General features: G+C 46.4%; 1 protein-coding gene across 1 annotated transcript in view; it reads left to right on the top strand.

The window, feature by feature from the left end:
• Positions 1 to 25,299, top strand: part of LOC132380595 (SLIT-ROBO Rho GTPase-activating protein 3-like) — a 90,406-nt gene that overhangs the window by 48,498 nt on the left and 16,609 nt on the right. Inside the window, exons 9-18 of the mRNA XM_059949516.1 lie at positions 7,175 to 7,276; positions 7,706 to 7,900; positions 8,934 to 9,018; positions 9,731 to 9,758; positions 13,816 to 13,918; positions 14,095 to 14,155; positions 14,643 to 14,720; positions 17,618 to 17,749; positions 18,683 to 18,788; positions 20,323 to 20,550. Of these exons, the coding sequence (XP_059805499.1) occupies positions 7,175 to 7,276; positions 7,706 to 7,900; positions 8,934 to 9,018; positions 9,731 to 9,758; positions 13,816 to 13,918; positions 14,095 to 14,155; positions 14,643 to 14,720; positions 17,618 to 17,749; positions 18,683 to 18,788; positions 20,323 to 20,550 (1,118 nt within the window). The remainder of the gene's footprint in view (positions 1 to 7,174; positions 7,277 to 7,705; positions 7,901 to 8,933; positions 9,019 to 9,730; positions 9,759 to 13,815; positions 13,919 to 14,094; positions 14,156 to 14,642; positions 14,721 to 17,617; positions 17,750 to 18,682; positions 18,789 to 20,322; positions 20,551 to 25,299) is intronic.

Below are 25,299 nucleotides of genomic sequence, written 5' to 3'. Positions count from 1 at the left end.
TAACTATGAACGTACAATACCCCTGCAGGTCTCTTCTTAACAGAGAACCAGTGGGTTCCCTTCCTGCACCAATCCTTGGTCCTAACATTGAGAAATTCCTTAATGCCACTCACTTATTCCCAATGAAAGGAGTCACTGCAGGCACATGCCTTGGTCTAAGCCATGCCTTTCTGTGGGAGACAGTTGTTTCACTCTTATTCTTTCTCCTCTTGCCTTCCCAATGTAGTGCTTCTCCATGTAGTCATCCTGAAAATTGCCCTTTCACTGCGCAAGCCTCGCTTGGCATATTGTGTTCAATTCTGGTCACCTTGCTAGGGGAAAGATGATATTAAGCTGGAAGGGATGCAAGGAAGGTTTATGAGGATGTTGCCAAATCTCAAGGGATTACAGTTGGGTAGGCTGCAGCTTCATTCCTCAGAGTGTGGGAAATTGAGGGATGCAAGTTGATTGGGTTGTTAAGAAGGTGTATGGTGTGTTGGCCTTTCATTAGTCTGGGAACTGAGTTCATGGCTGCAAGGTAACATTACAGCTCTATAAAACCCAAGTTAGATTATACTTGGAATATTATGTTCAGTTCTGGCTGCTACGTTATAGGAAGGATGTGGAAGCTTTAGAGATTTACCAGGACGCTACTTTGATTAGAGAGCATGTCTTATGAGGATAGCTTGAGCAAGCTAGGGCTTTTCTCTTTGGAGCAAAGGAGGATGAGAGGTGTATAAGATGATGAGAGGCATAGATGAGATGGTTAATACGAAGGGGCATAGATTTAAGGTGATTGCAGGGAAGTATTGGGGGGGATATCAGAGGTACACAGAAACGGGTGGGTATGTGGGGTGTCCTGCCAGCAGTGGTGGTAGAGGCAGATACGTTAGGGCATTTAAGAAACATGGGTGATTCAAAAATAGGCCATGTAGAAGGAAAAGGTTAGATTGATCTTAAGAGTAGATTGAAAGGTCTGCACTACATCATAGGCCAAAGAGTCTGTACAGAGTTGTGATGTTCTATGATCCTATAAGTGTGAGGTGTTATATTTTGGGAAGTCAAATCCAGGTGGGACTTACACCGTAGAGTTTTGGGGGAGTGCTGTAGATCAGACAGACCTACAAGTACAGGTATACGGTTCCCTGAAAGTGGTGTCACAGGGACATAGTGTTGCAAATTAAGTTTTTGGTATGCTGCGATTCATCAATCAGAGGGAATACAGAAGTTGGGGGGAGGTCATGGTATGGTTGTACAAGATGTTAGCGAGATCATACTTGGAAAATTATTTTTACTTCTGGTCACTGTGTTACAAAAAATAAGTTATTAAATTGGAAAGATTTGCAAGAGTGTCATCAGGACTTGAGGGACGAAGTTATAGGGAAAGGTTGGATAGGGTAGGACTGAATGCACAGTCTTTTCCCCAGGGTTGGGGAATCAAGAACTAGAGAGCACAGGTTGAGGAGATTGGAAAGTAGAAGATTGAGGGGAGATTTGATAGAGGTTTACAAAATTATGTGGTGTATAGATGGAGTAAATGCAAGCAGGCAGGATGGGTGGGACAACAACTAGAGGTAATGGGTTAAGATCGAAAGGGGAACATGAGGGGAAGCTTCTTCACTTACAGGTTCGTGAGAGTGTGGAGTGAGCTGCCAGTGCGAGTGGTGCACAGGAACTTGATTTCAATGTTTAAGAGAAGTTTGGATCAGTACATGGATGGGAGGGATATGGAGAGCAATTGCCGGAGTGCATGCCGATGGGAGTAAGCAGTTTAAATGCTTTGGCACAGTCTTCACAGATTCACCAGGGATGCAGAGAAGATTCACCAGGATGTTACCAGGGCTGGAGGGCTTGAGTTGGGATTACTTTCTCCTGGAGCAAAGGAACCTAAGCAATAAGGTTTGTAAAGTCAAGAGGGGTGTGGATAAGGTGAATGGTCACAGTCTTTTTCCTAGTGTAGGGGAGTTCAAGTTTAAGGTGAGAGATGGAGATTTAAAATGAACTTGAGGGGCAGCTTTTCCACACAAAGAATAACACACACAAAATGCTGGTGGAACAGAGCAGGCCAGGCAACATCTACAGGGAGAAGCACTGTTGATGTTTCGGGCCGAGACCCTTTATCAGGACTAACTGAAAGGAAAGATACTAAGAGTTTTGAAAGTAGGAGGGGGAGGGGGAAATGCAAAATGATAGGAGAAGACTGGAGGGGGTGGGGTGAAGTTGAGAGCCGGAAAGGTGATTGGCAAAAGTGATACAGAGCTGGAGAAGGGAAAGGATCATGGGCCAGGAGGCCTAGGGAGAAAGAAGGGGGAAGGAGAGCACCAGTGGGAGATGGAGAACAGGCAGAGTGATGGGCAGAGAGAGAAAAAAAACAAACAACTAAATATGTCAGGTATGGGGTAAGAAGGGGAGGAGTGGCATTAACGGAAGTTAGAGAAGCCATCAGGTTGGAGGCTACTCAGCCGGTATATAAGGTGTTGTTCCTCCAACCTGAGTGTGGCTTCATCTTGACAGTAGAGGAGGCCATGGATAGACATATCAGAATGGCAAAGGGACGTGGAATTAAAATGTGTGACCGCTGGGAGATCCTGTTTTCTTTGGCGGACAGAGCATAGGTGTTCAGCGAAACGGTCTCCCAGTCTGCGTCAGGTCTCAATATATAAAAGGCCACACCGGGAGCACCGGACGCAGTAAACCACACCAGCTGACTAACAGAGAATGAACTGTTGCCACACAGAGAATGGTAGGTAGAGGAAGTACAAGAAGCAGATACAATTATTACATTTAAAAGGCACTTGGATAGGTAGATGGACAGGAAAGGTTTCGGGGAATAGGTGGAAGTATGGTGGCATAGACAGGCTTGGTCAGCAGGGATGAGTTGGGCTTGTTGTCATAATATCATTTCGCATGGAAACAAGCCCTTCAGCCCAATCAGTCCATGCCAACCTAGATGCTCCATTTGTTTTATGACTATGCCTAAGTGCAATCACAAAGGCGGACTGATAGTACTGCTATTCTGTTAGAAGTTTGTCATTTATAACTTTGACAAACTTATATAGATGCATAGTGATTCACTGGTTGCATCATGGCCTGGTATAAAAACACCAATGCCCATAAATTGAGAAGTCCACAGTAAGAGGTGAAAGTGGTGGTTACAGCCCAGTCCATCACAGGCAAAGCCTTCCCCGTCATTGACCACACTTAGATGAAGCGCTGTTACAAGAAAGCATCTATCATCAAAGAGCCCTCACGCCCTCTTCCCAATTCAGGCCTTGCTCTCTTCTCACTACTATGATCTGGCAGGCAGTCCATCTGTGGGCCTTGGGTCCCACACCACCAGGTTCAAGAAGAGTTATTAGCCAGAAGTCGTCAGGATAGTGAAGCAGCGTGGATAACTTTACTCACTGCAACTCCGAAATGATTCTACAATCTACAGACTCAAAGACTCTTTACAGCACATGTTCTCAGTATTATTTTTTATTTGCTCAGTTTGTCTTTTGCTCATTGTTGTTGGTCAGTCTTTGTTTATGAATAGTTTTAAATTTCTTTTCCAGTGAATGTCTGTAAGAAAATGAATCTCAAGGTAGAATATGGTAACATAAGACCATTCGAGGAAGGAACAAAATTAGATCATTTAGCCGATTGAGTCTGCTCCGCCACTTCATCATTGCTGATCCATTTCCCTCTCAGCCCCAGTCTCCTGCCTTCTCCCCATAACCCTTCATGTCCTGACTAATCAAGAATCTATCAACCGCAATAGCTTTTTTGGCTTTTTTGGCTTTTTTGGCAGTTACTTGGAAATCGGATACACATTTAAGTATAGATTCTTGGAAGAAAGAAATCTATGGTTGTATTCCATTAGAAAAAATTACTTATAATTTAAGAGATAAATATGAAACATTTTTGAAAATTTGGAGCCCTTATTTACAAAAGACAGGATTAAATATATAGATGCTTTGAAGATGAAACAATTGGTTATTAGGGGAAAGAAATAAATATACATATTAAAATTATTACGAATTCCATGGAGCATGTGGAGATCTTCCAACCACCAGGCATTCATTCATTCTTTCTTTCTTTCTTTCTTTCTTCTTTTTTTTTTCTCTATGGGGCAGTTAGGGGGGAGGGGTTAAGGGGAGGGGGTATGGGTTATATACATTGTTTTTTTTCATACTTTGTAATCATTTAAAAATGCAATAAAAAATTATTAAAAAAAAAAAGAATCTATCAACCTCTGCCTTAGATATAGAGAAGGACTTGGCCTCCACAGCTGCCTGTGACAATGAATTCCACAGATTCGCCACTCTCTGGCTAAAGAAATTCCACCTCATCTCCGTTCTAAATGACATCCCTCTAATTTTCCTAACTAGACGAAACATTCCCTCCACATCTACTCTTTTGAAGCCTTTCAACATTTGATAGGTTTCAATTAAATCCCCCCCCCCCATTCTTCTGAAATCCAATGAGTACAGCCCCAGAGTCTGTACTCTGCATTGCATCCCTGGAATCATTTCGTAAACGTCCTTTGAACCTTCTCCCATGTCAGCACGTCCTTTCTTAGAGAAGATGCCAAAACCACTTACAGTATTCCAAGTTAGGCCTCACAGTGCCTTATATAGCCTCAATATTACATCCTTGCTTTTATATTCTAGTTCTCTTGAAGTTAATGCTAGCATTGCATTTGCTTTCCTCACCAACTCAACCTGTAAATTAATCTTAGGGAACCCAAGTCCCTTTGCACTCAGATTTTTGAGTTTCCTCTCCATTTAGAAAATAGTCTATGCTTTTATTTCTTCTACCAAAGTGCATGACCATACACTTCCCGACTCTGTATTCCATCTTCCACTTCTTTGACCATTTTCCTAATCTGTCTAAGTCCTTCCGTAGCCTCTTTGCTTCCTCAACACTACCTGCCCCTCACCTATCTTCATGTTGGGTGCAAACATGGCCACAAAGCCATCAATTCTGTCATCCAAGTCATTGTCATATAACGTATCTGACACTGAGCACAGAATACTGGCCTCACGTATATACTTCCTTTCCGCAATTAACACAGGTAAACCTACATCTCCTCTTTTTATTACTGCCTAAGCCCGTTTGAGCCAAAGCTCTATCACTCTGCTCCCCTCACTCCATTGCCCACTGGATATGGCGGTCTTCTTTTCAAACTTTTCCCACTCTGCTGGCTGACGTCACGCACCTGCGCAGTCTGGGATGCTGAATGTCCCCCAGAACACCCACATCTCACACCAAGAACACAGCACCGCAACTGGAGCCATTCTCTCTGCACCAATTATATACCAACAAATGAGGAATAAAGAATAAGAAACTTACCTCACCCAAGCCTGATCTTTCCAAAGTCCCCCCACTCACACAATGGCCATTCCACTTGCATCTGCCTTACTTTTATTTACTCTTGCTAATGAATCCCGTTCACTGATTGGCCTCAGTTCAAACTCCAAAAACTGCTGCAAAAAGTGGCTTTTTCAATCTTCAACCTCTTCTTCTCACATTCCTGTTCACTAATTGGCTGCAGGACAATATAAGATATATATGATATGATATATAATATATGATAGCGACATATAAGATCTCAAGGGGCATAGACAGGATGAAAGCACATAGTCTAAAGCAAGGGTTCCCAACCTTTTTGGTGCCATAGGACTTGCCATTATCCAAGGGGTCTGTGGTCGCCAGGTTGGGAACCCCTTGTTTAGCATGATGTGGGCCATATGTGACCAGATTAGGTGCCTCTGCTGTCTTAGGTGTCACCTAGATTCAGCATATCTTCTATAACTTTGACAAACTTATATAGATGTGTACAGTTGGTTGCATTACAGCCTGGTATGGAACACCTATGCCCTTGAATGGAAAATCCTACAAAAAGTAGTGGATATGGCCCAGTCCATCATGTGTAAAGCCCTCACCATCACTGAGCACTTCTATACGTACCGCTGTCGCAGGAAAACAGCATCCACCATCAGGGACTTCCACCACCCAGGTCATGCTCTCTTCTCACTGCTGCCATCAGGAAGGCGGTACAGGAGCCTCAGGATTCACACCACCAGGTTCAGGAACAGTTATTACCCTCAACCATCAGGCTCTTGAAGCAGAGGGAATAATTTCACTCATCACAACACGACACAGTTCTCATTTAAGGACTCTTCATCTCATTGGTTGTCCGTCTTGTGTGTGTTTTTTCCTTGATCCTATTGTGTTTCTTTCTATTTGCTGTGAATGCCTGCATGAAAATGAATATCAGGGTTGTATTTGGTGACATATATGTACATTGATAATAAGTTTACTTTAGATTGAAGGCTGAGGTCAATGCTGGGCAAGTCATCTAAGACACTGCATCAGCCATGAATTACAAAGGCCTCTGAATTATTATCTGACTTAGATGATGTGGAATTTGCTGTTTTGTGGCAGCAGTACAGTGCAAAAATGTAAAATCACGTTCAATCACAAAAATAAAGAAGCAGTGCAAAAAGAAGGAATAATGAGATACATCCAGAAATGTGTGAACAGAAATCTGGTGGCAGAGGAGAAGCAACTGGAGGGTCCTTCATGACGGATGCTGCCATCTTGAAAATGTCCGAAGTGGAGGGGAGCCCACTGCCTGTGATAGAGCTGGCTGAGTCTACAGACTTTTCCGATCCTGTCGGTGGCCCCTCTGCATCAGACAGTGATGCTGCCAGTCACAATGTTCTCCAGTGAACATCTGTAGAAATTTGCTCAAACCTTTGGTAGCATACCAAATCTCCTCAAACTCCTAATGCTGACAGAGGGGAAGAATCTGTTCCAAAAACGTTGAGTGTGTGTCTTCAGGCTCCTGCACCTTCCCTCTGATGGTAGCAATGAGAAGAGGGCATGCCCCAGATGGTGAGGCCTCTCAGTGATAGATGCTGTTTTCCTAAAGTTGCAAGAAGTTCTGGATGGTGGGGAGGATTGTGCTGGTGATGGAGCTTGCTGAGTCCACAACCCTCTGCAGTCTCTGTGACCCTCTGCTTCCAAGCCTCCACACCAGCCGGTGATGCAACCAGTCAGAGTGCTCCCAACCGCAGGACTTCGCAAGAGTCTTTGGGGCTTGAGGGACTGCTGCCGCTCCTGTTAAACTCTGCTCTTTTGTTGCAATGAATTGATCAAACAATTGCACAGTGCTTACTCTGACTGCTGTCTGCCGTTCCTGGGCCAGGTACGGGAAGTGAAGACCACATCCGCTGTTTACTATGAGCTGCAGGGACGCTTCCAGAACCTCCAGGGGACGCTAGCCACGGCCAGGCTGGAGACGGAGGAGGTGAGGGCAGCCTCGAGTGTCGTGCCAAACTCTGGGTGATTACAGGTGTTCCCGTAGCCTGTGCTGATGAACAAGTGTGTGTGTGTGTGTGTGTGTGTGTGTGTGTGTGTGTGTGTGTGTGTGTGTGTGTGTGTGTGTGTGTGTGTGTGTGTATGCGCGCACATTGGAGTGGGCAGAGTGATGCTGCAGATGAACTCTGTGCCGACACCAAAACCCTCCACTTCCTCCCCCTCCTGTTTGCTCTATACTCCCACCACTGCAGGTTAGTTCTGTGCTGACGTGCCCCCCCCCACTCCCCACCCTCACAGATTAACTGCATTGCAATGCTGAAACCCTCCTGTTTCCCCCTCACTGATTAACCGCGCTGATACTGATCCCTCTGCCCCCATGGCTTAACTTTATGTCAACACTGATGCTCTCTCTGTGCAGATTAACAAGACACTGCGGACAACCCTGCAGAACCTGCAGAACCAGGCCCCTGCCGATGACTTCGATATCTCCGACGCCTTTCAGAGTAGCCAATCCCTCGAGTCGGTGAAGTTCGCCGGCACCGATTCTGGCTCCAAGGCCAACATCAGCCGGCGTCGAGCCAACCAACAGGAGACCGAGACTTACTATTTCACCGTACGGGCAGAGTGGCTGTGGGTGTGGGCTCCATCTGGGACACAGAGTTGTTTTGGGGAGCAGTGCTGCTGTGAGTGGGGGGGGGGGGGGGAAGGGAATAAAGCGAGAGGGAGATAAATAGAGGAGAAAGTCCCTCTCTATCACTCTAACCCTGTTGTAATCTCTGACCCCTCCATGTCTTTCTCTCCCTCTCACTCTTCCTCTTTTACCTCTCCCTCCCCTCACTTCTCTCCCCCCTCTCTTCCTTCTCTCCCTCCCTCTCTCCTTTTCTTCCTCCCTCTTTCCTTTCTTTCCCCTCTCTCCTTTCTTTCCCCTCTCTCCTTTCTTTCCCTCCCTCTCTCTCCCTTCTCTCCCTCCTCTTTCCCTTCTCTCTCTCCCTCTCTTTTCCTTCCCTTCCCTCCCCCTCTCTGGTTTATTCTCTCTCTTCTTTCTTCCCTCTGGTATGTTAGTATTTATTTATTTATAATATCTATCTATCTATTTATTTATTTATTGGGAAACACAGTGTGGAACGGGCATTTCCGATCCACCAAGCAACCCACCTAATCACAAGACAATTTACTTCCTAACCAGTACAGTAGGTCTTTAGATAGTGGGAGGAAGCGCCCAGAGGAAACCTATGCAGTTGATGGGGGGAGTCTACTAACTCCTTTCAGACGGTGCTGGAATCGAACTCTGGGAACACCCCAAGCTGTAACAGTGTCACACTAATCACTACACTATAGTGGCACCCCTTTTCTCTGTCAGCTTGTCATTCTCTCTGTCCCTATCTCGCTGGGTTGGAGGGAGCAGATAGTTTAGGAGTTGAGAGGGGAGGGCAGGGAAGACCTCTCTCGTAGGAGAAAGAGGAGGGACTATCTGGAATTCTGCTGCAAAAAGGTGTCAGGTTTGGGAGCTCGGCTGAGAAGCTGGAGAAGTTGACTGAATGGCCTCCAGTGTGCCCCTGAGACCACAGCTCCCTTGAGTCCGTGCACCGGTTGGGTGGGTGAGTTTCCCTGGAGCCATGCTAACTGCTCCCACCCTCTGTCCTCAGAAGCTGAAGGATTCGGTGACAGGTGATGCCAGGATCACCAAACTCCAGGCCAAGTATGAACTGCTGAAATCAGCCATTGACAAGGGTGAGCATTCTGACAGCGGCCTGACTCAGTCCAAGGCTGGTCACTGGTTCAGCTCATTCCCAACGAGACGCCTCCCCCCCGGTAACAATCTAGTTCCCATTGACCTCATGATCCTTCTGACACATGCATCATCCATCGTTTCGCCTGGAGACCCTCAATCTATCGTTTCCATGGAGACGCTTAATCCATCATTCCCACAGAGATGTTTAATCCATTGTTCCCATAGAGACGCCCAATCCATCGTTTCTATGGAGTCACTTAATCCATTGTTCCCACAAACGCTTAATGCATCGTTCCCATGGAGAAGCTCAATCTGTTGTTCTCATGAAGATTCTTCATCATTGTTCCTGTGGGGGCCACTCCAACCAGCTTTGCCTTGGAGGCGCTCAATTCCCATTCCCATGGAGACCCTCAGACCATCATTTCCTAGAAATGCTCGATCCAGCATTCCCTTGGAAATGAACCATCCATTGTTCCTATGAAAATGCCCTATTCCTGTTCCTGCAGAGGCACTCCCTCCATTCTCCTCTGCAGAACCCCGTCCTTTTGATCCCGAGTTCCCATGGAGATTCCCGCCCCAACCCTCGTCTCCACCCTACGCCGACTGACGGTCCCTCGAACACCAGAGTCTCCAGAAAGGCCTGCGACAGTTGTGGTCGAAGTGAACTGCTCCACACTCGCAGCTAATCCTCACCTCATCTCTCACCCACAGGGATTGTCAACGATGACACCACATTCAGGTAGGTGCACCCAGTGCTCGGGCAGAGAGGGAGGGTGGCATCAGAGGCGGGGGGGGGGGGGGGGGCAACAGACAATCCCAACAATTAAACTCCAAGAATGACCGGCCAGCTGGTTGTGTGAGGGAGGTGGTCAAGGGGAGAGAGTTGCGGGGAGACTGGGGGAGAAAGGGAGAGGGGGTGGAGAATGAGAGGGGGAAACAGGTGGGAGAGAGATGGAGGGGGAGATGGAATTGTGGGAAGAGACTGGGAGAGGGAGTGGAAGCTGAGATAGGGGAGACAAGGAGATGAGCCTGGAGGGAGAGACTGGGAGAGGGGGATGGGGTAGGGGGGGAGAGCCTGGGAGTAGAGCTGGAGGAGGGAGTGGAGTTGGAGGCTGAGGGGGGACAAGGAGAGGATAGAGACAGGTTGGGATGAAAGACTGGGAGAAGGGAGACAGAGAGGTGATGGGAGACTGTGATGAGGAGAGAAGGAGAGGAAATGGAAACTGGGAGGAGGAAAGGGGGAGATTGGGGGGAAGAGGGAGAGGCAGGCAATGGGAGGGGTAAAAGTGAGAGCCACAGAGAGTGGGGAGGGACTAGGAGGGGCAATATGGGTGAGTTGGGGTTGGTAGATTAGGGAGAGTGCAGAGCCAGGGAGAGAGTGGTGATAATAGGAGAGAGGGGAAACAAAGATCTGGGAGACTTCTAGAGGGTGGGGGAGAGATGAGGGAAAAGTGAGAGAGGGGAAATAGAGTGAGGAGACAGAGAGAGAAAGTGGAGGCTGAAGGGGGTGGGGAGAGAGAAGGTCAGGGACTAGAACTAGAGGTGATAGATTAAGGGTAAAAGGTGACATGTTTAATGAGAACATGAGGGGGAAGTTCTTCACTCCAAAGATAGTGCGAGTGTGGAATGAGCTACCAGTGGAAGTGGGATCGATGTCAACATTTAAGAGAACTTTGGATGGAAGGCAGTGGGCCAGCTGCAGGTCAATGGGATTCAGCACTGAGCGGATGGACCGAAGGGCTTGTTGCTGTTCTGTAGTGCTCTGTGACTCCATAAAGAGGGAGGGAGAGAGGGGAGGATACTGCCTCTGACAGGTGTTCTCAGTTTAAGGGAGCTCGGTATGGGACAGTGGGGAGGGGTCGGGCAGTGTCTGCGGACAGAGACGGACGCTCAGAATCAGCCTTAATATCACTGGCATATGTCATGAAAAATGTTATTTTGCAGCAGCAGTACACAATTTGTTTAACCATAAATTGAAATAAGAAATATATATTTTTTAAAAATTAAATTACTGCAAAAAGAGAGCAAAGAAAAAATGTGAGGTAGTATACACGGGTTCATTATCCGTTCAGAAATCTGATCGCTCTGAGGAAAAAGCTGTTCCTAAAGCATTGAGTGTATGTCTTCAGGCTCCTGCACCACCTCCTTGATGGTAGCAATGAGAGGAGGGCATGTCTGGGCGATGGGGGTCCTTAATGATGGATGCTGCCTTTTTAAGGCATTGCCTTTTGAAGATGTCCTTGGAGCTGGGGAAGCTAGTGCCCATGATGGTGCTGGCTAAATTTTCAGCTTTCTGTAGCTTTTTCCAGTGGTATGCAGTAGCCACTGCATACCAGATGGTGATACACCTGTTAGAATGCTCTCTAACTTCTAACACAAACTCATAAGGAAATATAGCTGCTGTCATTCCTTCTTTGTGATTGCATCAACGTGTTGGGCCCAGGATAAGTCTTTAGAGAACTTGAAACTACTCACCTTTTCACTGCTGATCCCTCAATGAGGATTCCTGTGTGTTCCCTCAACTTCCCTTTTTAATACCTTGGTCTAACCACCGATGGTTGAGTGCGAAGCTTTTGCAAAACCACTCAACCAGTTGATCTATGCCCCCTCATCACCATCTGAAATTATGCCAACAATGTTTGTGTTATTGGCAGATGGAGTTTGATCTCTGCCTAGCCACCCCTTTGTGGGTGTAGAGTGGGCTAAACATGCACCCTTGAGGCATGCCAGTGTTGATTGTCCTTGAGAAGGAGATGTTATTTCACATCTGTACCGACTTGCGGTCTCCCAAAGAGGAAATCAAGGATCTAGTTGCAGAGGGAGGTACAGAGGCCCAGGGTTTGGAGCTTGTTGATTAGTATTGAGTGTATGACGATGTTGAATGCTGAGCTGTAACCAATAACCAGCAGCAATTGGTATTGCCCAGGTGATGGAAGGCCAGTGAGATTGCATCTGCTGGATTACCTATTGTGGATAGACAAACTGCAGCTGGACCAGGTCCTTGCTTAGGTAGGAGTTGGTTCTGGCCATGGCCAACTTCTCAAAGTACTTCATTACAGCAGATGTGAGATAGTCATTGAGGCAGCTCACCCTGCTCTTGGTCACTTGACTGATTGTTGCCCTTTTGAAGTAGATGGCAGCCTCTGACTGCAGCAATGAGAGATTGAAGATGTTTCTGAACACTCCCGCCAGTTGGTTGGCACAGGTTATCAGTGCCCTACTAGGCACACCAGCTGGGCCTGATGCCTTGTGAGGATTCACCCTCATGAAAGATGTTCTGCTGTCGGCCTCTGAGTCAGAGATCACAGGGTCACAAGATGCTGCGAGGATTCATATAGGTGTAGTTCTATTCTTCCTTTCAAAGCATGCATAAAAGGCATTGAATTCATCTGGGAATGAAGCATCACTGCCATTCATGATGTTAGGTTTCACCTTGTAGAAAGTAATGGCCTACAAACCCTGCCAGAGCTGGCGTGTTTCCAATTCTATCCTCTAACTTCAAGCAGAATTGTGTTTTTTTTTCACTCTTAAGATAATCTGCCATAGGTCTTACCTGGACTTCTTGCATAATTCTGGATCACTGGTCTTGAATGCCACAGATCTAGCCCTCAGCATACCATGAAATTTCTGGCTCATACATGGCTTTTGGGTATATCCAGTATGTTTGTGAAGGCAGACACAGTCATCCACGCAGGTCTTGACAACTGTAGTATTTTCATTTAGAATTGAAGATGAATCCCTGGATATTGTCCAATCCACCAACTCAAAGCTGTCCCGTTAGTGCTTCTCCATCCTCACCACTGGTCCTGTGGTCTTTATTCTCTGCCTGTATGCCAGGAATAGAAGTACAGCTAGATGATTGGATTTTCCATGGTGTGGGCGTGGGATGGCATGATAAGTGTTCTTGATGGTGCTATAACAGTGCTCAAGTTGGCTCCTCTGGTTTCACAAGTTGGTGGTAGTTGTTCAAAGACTTTTTCAAGCTTGCCTAGTTGAAGTCTCCTGCAATGATAGGGAAACCATCAGAGTGGACAACTACATGACTGCTGATCATGGGTGCTCAGCTCCTCCAGAGCTTGTCTGACATTGTTGGCCCGAGGTGGAATACACACTGTTATCAGGATTATGACAGAAAACTACCTAGCCAATAAAATGGATAACCCTTGACCTCTGGATGTTCCAGTTCGGTGAGCAGGACTGAGACAGAACCTTAATGTCTGTACACCGCCATGAGAAATTCATGAGGCATATTTCCTTCCGCCTCTCCCCCCACCTTTAAAAGATTCAACTGTCCTGTCTTTGCATCAAGTGAAGCCATCGGGCTGCAGTGCTGCGTCCAAAGTGGCAGAGGTGAGCCATATTTCTGTGGAGCAAAGTACACAGTAGTCCCTGATGTCCCTTGGTATGACAGTCCTGAGTTCTTCAATTTTACTTTCCAGAGTCTGTACATTTGCCTTCAGGATAGTCAGCAGTAGGGGTCTAAGGTCCCTGAATTTCAATCATACCTGTAGCCCAGCACTCCTTTTCTGCTTCCTTTTTCTTAAAGGAGAGCTGCAGTCACAACCTTATTCTGCTGTCTGGGTTCTGTTGATTTTGAGGAGTTGATAGATTTTTAAAAACATCTTAAAACAATGCTACAGTGACGAGAAAATCTGCTGATGCTGGATATCCAAAGCGACGCACACAGAATGCTGGAGGAACTCAGCTGGTCAGGCAGCATCTGTGGGGAAGGGTGGGAAATGGCTGATGAGTCTGATAGAATGTTTACGCCTCTCCCTCTCCCTCCTCACCCGCAGGTTTCAGGCTACTCTGGGACGATCCCAGAGACAGAGGCGTTCGCGGCCATGTTCCCAGTACAACCAGAAGCTGTTCAATGGAGACTTACAGATGTTCATCCTGGTAACTGGGGGGTGGTGCTACTCAATCTCTGGCTCGCTGTTCACCGGGAACATGGGAGAAATGTGGGAGGGTTTGGTTAGACAGAAGGGTGAGGGTTAAGTTTGTGAGGGGGGAGGCAAGAAGGTAAAACCACATAGTCCTTGCTGACTTTCACGAACCATCTCCGTTGTGCGCAGAGTTCCGGACAGCCCATCCCCCTGGTGGTGGTTAGTTGCATCCGATTTATTAACCTGAATGGTGAGTGACCTCCCCTACACTCCTATCTCTTCCTCTCCCATACCTGCCCAGCGCCTCCCTCCTCTAAACTCTCCTTTTCCTATACGCTCCCCTCCACTCCACTGCACTCCCACCCCCTCCTTGCACCTGCTCCACTACATTCCCTGCCCCTACATTCCTTTCCCCTCCTCTATACTCCCTGACGTGCCCTTCCCCCTTCTCCCCTACATCCCTTCCCCTGTACTCCGCTACCCTAGACTCCCCTCCCACTTCCATTCTTTCCCTCCCACTTCCCTCACGCCTCCTTTCCTTTCCCTACTTCCCTTTCCACCCATACTCCCCAACCGTCCTCTGCAATCCAACCCCTCAGCCCTTTTGCTCTCCCCTCCCTGTTTCCTTCCCCCCTCAAAATAAAGTTCCCTTCCACTCCCGCACCCTCCCCTGGAGATGTGATGGATTCCAGCTGAATCCCACTCTGGTCAGAACTCACCATTGGATTTCCTGTCAGGTCTGCACCACGAGGGTATCTTCCGCATTCCTGGCTCCCAGACTGAGGTCAACGACATCAAGAATGCCTTCGAGAGAGGTGGGTGAGGGAAGGGGTGAGAGGGCAGGGTGGGATAACTGGTGATGGGGAGTAGTGGAGTGAGAGGGGTTGGTGGGGTATCAAATGCTTGATGGGAGAAGGGTTTGTGGGAAGGAGAGGGGTGGGTGGGATAACGAATGGTGATTGGAGGAAGGGGTGAGAGTGCAAAAGAGGAACAAATAAAATGAAAAGAGGAAGTGAGTGATGGAGAGAGAGACTGGGACGAGCATGGTGGGGGAGGAGAGAGACCGATGAGGGTGTAGAGGTGGTGGGGAGGCATTGGGACAAGTTAGTGGAGACAAAGTGTGAGTGAGGGATGAAACAGCTGGTGAGACTCAGGAAGAGAGAGTTGAAGGGTAAGTGATGGAGCAAGGAGAGCGATTGCAATGTAAGAATTAGTGGGATGAGAGAGTAACAGGTGAGAGAATAGAGGAGAGATGGGGAGAGTGGAAAGAGTATAAAAAGAGAAGCGATAGATTGAGGAAGGGTGGGACAGGAGGTGGGGGAGGAAAGATTGACACTAGAGGTGAGTGTCAGGAGGGAGAATCTCGTCAAGGGAGATTGAAGGAGAGAAGAGTGGATTGGAGTAGAGAGAGCAAGTTGGGGATGGGGTATCTCTAGATCTGCTATTTGAGGGTTTCTCTCTCTTTCACTTTCTCTCTTTTATTTCCTCTCCCTACTTCCCACTCCCCCTCCCTTTTCCTCCTCTGTCTCTCTCCCCATCTCTATGCTCTCTCTGTCACTCCCTTTCTGCTTCTCTCTCTCCCTCTCATTCTCTCACTCCCCCAATCTATTTCTCTCTCCCTCTGCTTTATGTCCACACCACATTCTCCTCTCACTGCCCCCTTTGTCCCTCTGCCTTCCTCTGTTGGGCTCCACTTCTTCCTCTCCCTACCAGTCACTCCATTCTCTCTTTTTGTTGCTCTTTCCCATTTCTCTCTTGTCCTGACTCCCCTGCCCTCTCTACCTCCAACTCCTCCCCCTGCACCCCTCACGTTTCCCCTTTCAGAATATAGTGGGATACAGATTAGTTACAGACATGGGCAGAGATCTTGCAGATGGAGTTTAATTCCAGCAAGTATGAGGTCAAATGAAAGGTGAAAGTTAGCAATCAGAATCAGGTTTAATATCACTGGCAAATGTCATGAAATTTGCTGTTTTGCAACAGCAGTACATTGCAAAGCATAATTAAAAAACTATAAATTACAATAAATACAATTAAGTTTAAAAAGAGAGGAAAAAGAGTGAGGTACAGTTAATGGATTCACTGTCCGTTCAGAAATTTGATGGTGGAGGAGAAAAAGTTGCTCCTGAGGCTCCTGTACCTCCTCCTTAATGGTAGCAATGAGAAGAGGGCATGTTGTGGGTGATGTGCGTCCTTAATGATGGATGCTTCCTTTCTGAGGCATCGCCTTTTAAAGGTGTCCTCGACGCAGGGGAAGCTCAGTGCCCATGATGGAGCTGACTGAGTTCACAGCTTTCTGCAGCTTTTAGTGACCCAGCGCAGTGGAGCCTCCATACCAGTTAAAGTGGTACATGGTATTGCCCCCTTATTAGCATCAAGGTTCAGAGGGATCTCAGGGTCCAAGTCTGTAGTTCACTGAAAGTGGCCACGCAAGTGAACAAGTGTGGTCAGGGTGTTGAGTATAAGAATAAGGAAGCCATTTTGCAGCTATATAAAACTTTAGTCAAATTGTACTTGGAATATTGTGCACATTTCTGCTCTCCCTGCTGTCGGGAGGATGAGGAGAGGGCTCAGAAGGGGTTTACTAGGATGATGCCTTGGATTAGAGAGTATGATTTGTAAGGAGAGATTGGCCAAACTTGTGTTGGTCTCCCTAAGCTATCAGAAGTTTTTTAAAATTGTATGAAGCAAAGAAATAGGGTAGACAGGATCTTTCAATATCCAACACCAGAGAACATGCTTTCAGGATTAGAGGGAAGACGTTTAAAGGTGATGTGAGGGGCAAGTTTTTTACGCAGAGGGTAGTGGGTGGCAGGAATAGGTTACTCAGGGCAGTGCTGGAATCAGACAGTCTGGTGCAGTGTGGAATATTGTGTGTCGTACTGGTCACCTTGTTACAAAGACTAGAGAGAGGTTCACCAGGATGCTGCCTGAATTAGAGGGTATGAGGTTGGACAAACATGGGTTGTTTTCTATGGAGATTTAGAGACTGGTAGGATTCTTGTTTAAGTTATGAGAGGTGTAGATGGGGTAAACAGTCAGAATCTATTCCCCAGAGTAAACGTGTCAAACCACCAGAAGACACGCTTTAATGATTCAAGATTCAAGTTTATTAATCATCTGCACATCGAAACATACAGCGTTGTTAACAACCTGAGGGTGAGCCTGAAAGGGTTGTCACGCATTCCGGCACCAACATAATGTGCCCACAATGTTCAGCAGCACAACACAAAACACAACAAATAACAAAGCAACACAACAAGCCAAGCCCCATTCCTCCCTCACAAACACCCACGTAACCCCCAGAACAAGCCTGCAACCTCCAGCAGACACAGACTTGGACTTACAGACATTTGGCTGCAGCCATACAGGTGGAACGAGGGGCAAGGTTTTTCACAGAGAGTGGTGGGTGGCGGGAATGGCTTACCAGGGGTAGCAGTGGAAGCAGGCAGATTGGTGGAGTTTGTAAGAGGCAGAGTTTTATGAAACGGAGTTTCATTGTACCTATATATAATGACAATAAAGATCATTCTTCAATTCAATTCAGATAGGCATGGAAATATATGGATGAAATATAGGAGGACAATTAGTGTAAACTGGCAACAAGAACGACACAATGTTTTGAACTGAATGGCCTGTCCAGTGTTGGACTCTTCTATGTCCAGTCCTTCCTCTCCCTCTGCCTCATGCTATCCGTCGTTCCTTCCTCCAGGTGATGACCCCCTCGATTCCAATAACGCCCACAACATCGACTCAGTGGCAGGAGTCCTCAAGCTCTATTTCCGGGGTCTCAGCAAGCCCATCTTCCCCACTGAATGCTTCAATAACCTCATCGCCTGTGTGGGTGAGTGTCCCACCCTCAGCCTCCCCCTGCATCCCTCCGCAACTCCCCTCATACCTTGCATCCCTTCCCTTTCCTCCAGCCCCCACTCCCATCGTCATGACCATTCTCCCCCACAAAGCCCATATCTCTCACTTGCCTCCCCTGCTCCTCCCCAAATTTTTACTTGAAAACATCTTCCCTTCATCCTGCAACCCTCTCATCTTCCCCTGCCCTCTCCGCCTTATCTCCCCTACACTTCCATCGTCTCCCACCTCTCTCTTTCCCTCTCCCCTCTTCTCCCTTCTCCACTCCCCCTCATCTACCCTCATTTCCCCTGCCCTCTCATCTCCCTCCTTCCCCCTCTCCCCCCACCCTCTCCACCCATGCTCTCCCCTTGTTCTCCCCCTCCCTAACTCCCTTCCCCTCTCTCCCCTCTCCTCCCTAACTCTTCCCTCCTCTCTCCCCTCCCCTCCCCTCTCATTTCCCATCTCCTCTCATCTCCCTTCCACTCTCATCTTCCCCTCCCTCTGTCTCTCCCCTTTCCTTCCCTTTCCCTCCCTCTGTCTCTCCCTTTTCCTTCCCTTTCTCTCCCATGTTCTCTCCTTTCCCCTTCCCTCTGCTCCTCCTCTTCCTTTCTTTCTACTCTATTTCCATTCTCATTGCTTCTATCTCCCTCTTCTTCATTTCAACCCTCCCATTTCCCACCACCTTGCCCTTGACTTCTACCTACTTCTCACCACCTTTCTCCCCTCTCCTGCTCTGCCCCTTCCTTCTCCTTTCCTTACATTCCCAGCAAGTAACACTTGCACAACTCTTTCCAAGATCTGCAGATGCCAGCACAAATCCAGCTCCAGACCACATTTACAGGAGTTTCCCACATCCCTTTCCACTCCACTCTCCCAACCTCTGCCTCTGCCCCCTTTGTAGATTGTGAAGTGTTTGCTCCTATTACAGAGCCAGAAGACCAGTTGGACCGTGCCAACAAGATTAAGGAGGTGGTGGACAATCTGGATACAAATATCGTTGTCGTCCTGCGATACCTGTTTGCGTTTCTGAATCAGTAAGTTAGTCAAGAAACTCTAGGTGCACACCTGCTTCACTCCCCACGGAGACCAGACCCTGGCCCAGAGCAAGGCGGTTACGTCAGAACTTTATTATCATTATTGCAAGTTTATTTTTGTCACATGTAACGAGGTACAATGAAAAGCTTTGTTTTGCATGGCCTCCGTACAGATAATCTCATCTGTGCATTGAGATTGAAATGGTGATAAAGAAAGCTTTTGGCACATTGGCCTTCATAAATCAAAATACTGAGTACAGGAAATGAGATGTTATGTTGAAGTTGGTGAGGCCTAATTTGGAGTGTTTTGTGTAGTTTTGGTCACATACCTACTGGAAAGATGTAAATAAGGTTGAAAGAGTGAAGAGAAAATTCATAAAGATGTTGCCAGAACTGCAGTAAGTAAGGGCTTTGTTCCTTGGAACACAGAAGACTGAGAAGAGATTTGATGGACAATTATGAGGGGTATAGATAGGGTAAGTGCGAGCAGGCTTTTTCCCAGCAGGTTGGGTAGGATGACAATCAGAGGTCATGGGTTAAGTGTGAAAGGTGAAAAGTTTAAGGAGAATTGGAGGGGAAACCTCTTCATGCAGAGGGTTGTGAGTGTGGAATGACCTGCCAGCACAAATGACACATGCAAGCTTGAATTCAGTGTTGAAGAGAAGATTGGATAGGTACATGGATGGGAGGAGTATGGTCCCGGTGCAGGTCGATGGGAGTAGGCAGCTTAAATGGGTTGGACTAGATGAGCTGAAGGTCTGTTCTGTACTGTACTTTTATGACCTTAACGCAGAATAAAGTCTTCCAATTCCAGAGAAAGTGCAGTGCAGGCAGATGATAAGCTGAAGGTAGATCATGAGGTCAAGAGTCCATCTTACTGTACTAGGGGACCATTCATCAGTGGGGTAGACACTGTCCTTGAGCCTGGTGTGACATGTTTTCAAGCTTGTGTATCTTCTGCCCCATGAGGAGGGGGTGAGTGGCAGCACTCCATGTTAATGTGCTCAGTGGTGGGGAAGGTTTTGCTTGTGATGGACAGGACTTTATCCATCACATTCTGAAGACTATTTTCCCTGGGCAATGGTGAGAGGGGGAGAGGAGAGACGTTGGTGTTTCCATACCAGGCTGTGTCTCCTGTCCCACTGAGTGACTGGTGAATCTGGGATAAAGGCAGAGAATGCGAGAAGGCAGCATCTACGGGAAGGAGTGAACAGTTGATGTCAAGCAGGTCAAGGGAAGACCGACACGGCTTGACAAGTAGATTGGACAGTACCTAGGAAGAGATTTGTTCCAGGGGTGGGAGGATATGAATATAGCTGGGGAATATTTCTCCTCGGCATCTAGTCCATGCCGAACCAGTTAAAATGACAACTCCCATCAGGGAGTTCCCGTGATCTGGAAGCGTATTCCGCAAGACCGGGATGGGGGGTAGGTGGATGGGACTGGAGGGTGGCCCCCTACCAGGAAGTAAACGTTCCCCATTTCACCCTCAAGCATCGACTGTCTTCTCTCTATTACCCCATCCCCCCGCCAGCCTGTCACAGTTCAGCGACGAGAACATGATGGACCCCTACAACCTGGCCGTGTGCTTTGGACCCACCCTGGTGACGGTGCCCGAGGGCGAGGACCCTGTCGCCTGCCAGGCGCAGGTCAACGAGGTGGTGAAGACCATCATCATCCACCACGACCTCGTATTCCCCCGGTACGACCAGCTCCCCGGGCCCGCCTACGAGAAGTGCATGACTGAGAAGGGCGATTACTGGTGAGTCAGTGGGCTCGTGGGCTGAATGCCAGGACCAGACAATCCGTGGTTATCGGCAAACTGAGGGCCGTTCCACTCCTTTTTGATCCATTGGGTGTTTGACGGCTCTTGGGGTAATGCTCTCTAGAGTTTAGAAAGGATGTGCTGGCTGGCATTGGAGGAGTAGATTTTATGAATATCCTCCCCATGGTGGGTGGTGGTGTCACCAAGAGGTATAAATTGGTTGGTTGGTTTAATTATTGTCACCAGTAATGTCTATTACTAGAGGGCATACTTTTAAAGTGAAGGGGGGTAAATTCAAAGAAGATCTGCGGGGCAATTTTTTTCCAGTGTCTGGAAGTTACTGCCAGAGGTGATGGTGTCATTAATTATGATAAAGGCATTTAAGATTCTTTTAGGCTGGCACATATATGGAGGGATATGTATTGTGTTTTATATAGATTTGGTTAGCCTTTCGGTTTTGGGGTGGATTTGGGAACAGACTAGGACGTTAGGGGTCAGATTAGGGTTTGGTGACATGGATGAGGGGGAGTTGCAGATCAGATTAGAGTTTAGGGAAGAGATGTGGGGTATAATAATGCGGGCAGTGGGAAAATCATCAACCTTGTTCTTCTTAATCTCGCCACTCGAGATTCAGTGCCACCCAACACTGCCACTTTGATCTGGCAAATCATTAACCAGGTGAAAAACTTGCCTTTATTGAACGTTTCCCCTTCTTACACGTCAGTTGGTTTTTGGGGTTGGCCCAAGGTTAGTCAGGGTACGGTTAGGATTAGTTGGGGTCTGTGGGCCCTTAGGTGTTAGGATTAGGGTTAAGGGTAGGTTTGGAGGATGTATGTGTGGGGCTGGGAGAGATAAGGTTGTGGAGTTTAGTGTCATGGGGTGTGTAAGGTTGTGGAGTATGTGGGGCCGCGGCAGATAGGGCTATGCAGGCACTTTAATCTGACCTACGCCTTTCATTAACCTAGTCCGACCCCACCTGATTTAATTACCCGGGTGTGCACTGGGACATGTCATCAACAGTGTAACCTGGGGTCTGCAAGTGTTTTGAGTCTTTAATCACAAGACTCCTTCATCCAAGCGACTCAGCAAGGGTTGATCAGGCCCGGCTTGTGTTTGTCCCATGGACCAAGGTAATGAGAGGCATGTTATTTTAAGGGGTAGGGCATTTTAGATCTCATTATTTGGTTTTATTTTGACCATCTGGGGAGTAGAATGTTTAGGGGCCTAGTTATGAGTAAGATTCAACTTCTTTTCTTTTTCAATCTTTTTATTATTATTAATAATATGAACAAAATACAAATGATATATTAATAAAGAAATTACAAACATACAAATTCCATTACAGATGAAAAAAAACATTGACAATGGTTACAGTATAAATGAGTTTACCAAAACATGAACCATACAGTATATGTATGAACATAATAAGTCTAGATATTTCATAATATATGATATAAAAGAAATAGAAAAAAAAATATCTCAGATCCAGTTCTCAGTATTCTCAAGAGGGAGGGTGAGCAGCCGGATGTCGTGGTCCATGTAGGGACCAATGACGTGGGTAGGAAGAGTGAGGAGGTCCTGAAAGGTGAGTTTAGGGAGCTAGGTGCCAAGTTAAAGGACAGGACCTCCAGGATAACAATCTCAGGATTGCTACCAGTGCCACGTGCAGGTGGGTTAAGAAATAGTAAGATAGTGCAGATCAACACTTGGCTGAAGACATGGTGCAGGAGGGAGGGCTTCAGATTTATAGATAATTGGGCAGTTTTCCAGGAAAGGTGAGACCTGTTTCGGCGGGACGGTTTACATCTGCACTGGAGGGGGACAAATATTCTTGCAGGTAGGTTTGCTAGAGAGGCTCCAGTGGATTTAAACTAGATATGAGGGGAGAGGGGAACCAGAGTGTAGGAACAGATGTAAGGGAGAAGGAAGAAAAAGAAGCCAGTAAAGTTCTTTGTACTGTTAGAGATAAACAGAGAGAAAGAGGTGGAGAATTTCTTAAATGCATTTATTTTAATGCTAGGAGCATTGTAAGAAAGGTGGATGAGATTAGAGCATGGATTAATACCTGGAAATATGAAGTTGTAGCTATTAGTGAAACATGGTTGCAGGAGGGGTGTGATTGGCAACTAAATATTCCTGGATTTTGTTGCTTCAGGTGTGATAGAATCAGAGGGACAAGAGGGGGAGGTGTTGCGTTAATTGTCAGCAAAAATATTACAGTGGTGGTTTGGCAGGATAGATTAGAAGACTCGTCTAGGGAGACTATTTGGGTGGAATTGAGGAATGGGAAAGGTGTAGTAACACCTATAAGGGTATATTATAGACCACCTAATGGGGAGCGAGAATTAGAGGAGCAAGTTTGTAAGGAGATAGCAGATATTTGTAGTAAGCACAGGGTTGTGATTGTGGGAGATTTTGATTTTCCACACATAGACTGGGAAGCCCATACTGCAAAAGGGATGGATGGTTTGGAGTTTGTAAAATGTGTGCAGGATAGTTTTTTGCAGCAATACATAGAGGTACCAACTAGAGAAGGGGCAGTGTTGGATCTTCTGATAGGGAATGAAATAGGTCAGGTGAAGGAGGTATGTGTTGGGGAGCACTTCGGGTCCAGTGATCACAATACCATTAGTTTCAATATAATTATAGAGAAGGATAGGACTGGACCCAGGGTTGAGATTTTTGATCGGAGAAAGGCTAACTTCGAGGCGATGTGAAAGAATTTAGAAGGAGTGGATTGGGACGATTTGTTTTATGGGAAGGATGTAATAGAGAAATGGCGGTCATTTAAAGGTGAAATTTTGAGGGTACAGAATCTTTATGTCCCTGTTAGGTTGAAAGGAAAGGTTAAAAGTTTGAAAGAGCCATGTTTTTCAAGGGATATTGGAAACTTGGTTAGGAAAAAGAGAGATATCTATAATAAATATAGGCAGCATGGTGTAAATGGGGTGCTTGAGGAATATAAAGAATGTAAGAATCTTAAGAAAGAAATTAGAAAAGCTAAAAGAAGATACGAGGTTGCTTTGGCAAGTAAGGTGAAAATAAACCCAAAGGGTTTCTACAGTTATATTAACAGCAAAAGGATAGTGAGGGATAAAATTGGTCCCTTAGAGAATCAGAGTGGATAGCTATGTATGGAGCCGAGAGAGATGGGAGAGATTTTGAACTATTTGAACTATTTCTTTTCACTACGGAGAAGAATATTGAATTGTGTAAGGTAAGGGAAACAAGTAGGGAAGTTATGGAAACTATGACGATTAAAGAGGCGGAAGTACTGGCGCTTTTAAGGAATATAAAAGTGGATAAATCTCCGGGTCCTGACAGGATATTCCCTAGGACCTTGAGGGAGGTTAGTGCAGAAATAGCGGGGGCTCTGACAGAAATATTTCAAATGTAATTAGAAACCGGGATGGTGCCGGAGGATTGGCGTATTGCTCATGTGGTTCCATTGTTTAAAAAGGGTTCTAAGAGTAAACCTAGCAATTATAGGCCAGTCAGTTTGACGTCAGTGGTGGGTAAATTAATGGAAAGTATTCTTAGAGATGGTATATATAATTATCTGGATAGACAGGGTCTGATTAGGGACAGGATTAGGAACAGTCAACATGGATTTGTGCATGGAAGGTCTAATCTTATTGAATTTTTTGAAGAGGTTACGAGGAAAGTTGACGAGGGTAAAGCAGTGGATGTTCTCTATATGGACTTCAGTAAGGCCTTTAACAAGGTTCAGCACGGAAGGTTAGTTAGGAAGGTTCAATCGTTAGGTATTAATATTGAAGTAGTAAAATAGATTCAACAGTGGCTGGATGGGAGATGCCAGAGAGTAGTGGTGGATAACTGTTTGTCAGGTTGGAGGCCGGTGACTAGTGGTGTGCCTCAGGGATCTGTACTGGATCCAAGGGTTGTTTATCATATACATTAATGATCTGGATGATGGGGTGGTAAATTGGATTAGTAAGTATGCAGATGATACTAAGATAGGTGGCGTTGTGGATAATGAAGTGGGTTTTCAAAGTTTGCAGAGAGATTTAGGCCGGTTAGAAGAGTGGGCTGAAAGATGGCAGATGGAGTTTAATGCTGATAAGTGTGAGGTGATACATTTTGGTAGGAATAATCCAAATAGGACATACATGGTAAATGGTAGGGTGGTGAAGAAAGCTTTTGGTATGCTGGCCTTTATAAAACAGAGCATTGAGTATAGGAGTTGGGATGTAATGTTAAAATTGTACAAGGCATTGGTAAGGCCAAATTTGGAGTATTGTGTACAGTTCTGGTCACCGAGTTATAGGAAAGATGTCAACAAAATAGAGAGAGTACAGAGGAGATTTACTAGAATGTTACCTGGGTTTCAGCACCTAAGTTACAGGGAAAGATTGAACAAGTTAGGTCTCTATTCTTTGGAGCGTAGAAGGTTGAGGGGGGACTTGATAGAGGTATTTAAAATTATGAGGGGGATAGATAGAGTTGACGTGGATAAGCTTTTGCCATTGAGAGCAGGGGAGATTCAAACAAGAGGACATGAGTTGAGAGTTAGTGGGCAAAAGTTTAAGGATAGCTGTGTGGAATGAGCTCAGAGAGTGGTAGAGGCAGGTTCAGTATTGTCATTTAAAGTAAAATTGGATAGGTATATGGACAGGAAAAAGTATGGAGTGTTATGGGCTGAGTGCGGGTCAGTGGGATTAGGTGAGAGTAAGCATTCGGCACGGACTAGAAGGGCTGAGATGGCCTGTTTCCGTGCTGTAATTT

This window comes from Hypanus sabinus, chromosome 24, assembly GCF_030144855.1.
Source record: "Hypanus sabinus isolate sHypSab1 chromosome 24, sHypSab1.hap1, whole genome shotgun sequence".
In the NCBI taxonomy this organism is placed as follows: Eukaryota; Metazoa; Chordata; class Chondrichthyes; order Myliobatiformes; family Dasyatidae; genus Hypanus; species Hypanus sabinus.
Note: the sequence above shows the minus strand (reverse complement) of the source record. Positions and strands in the feature narration are given on the sequence as shown.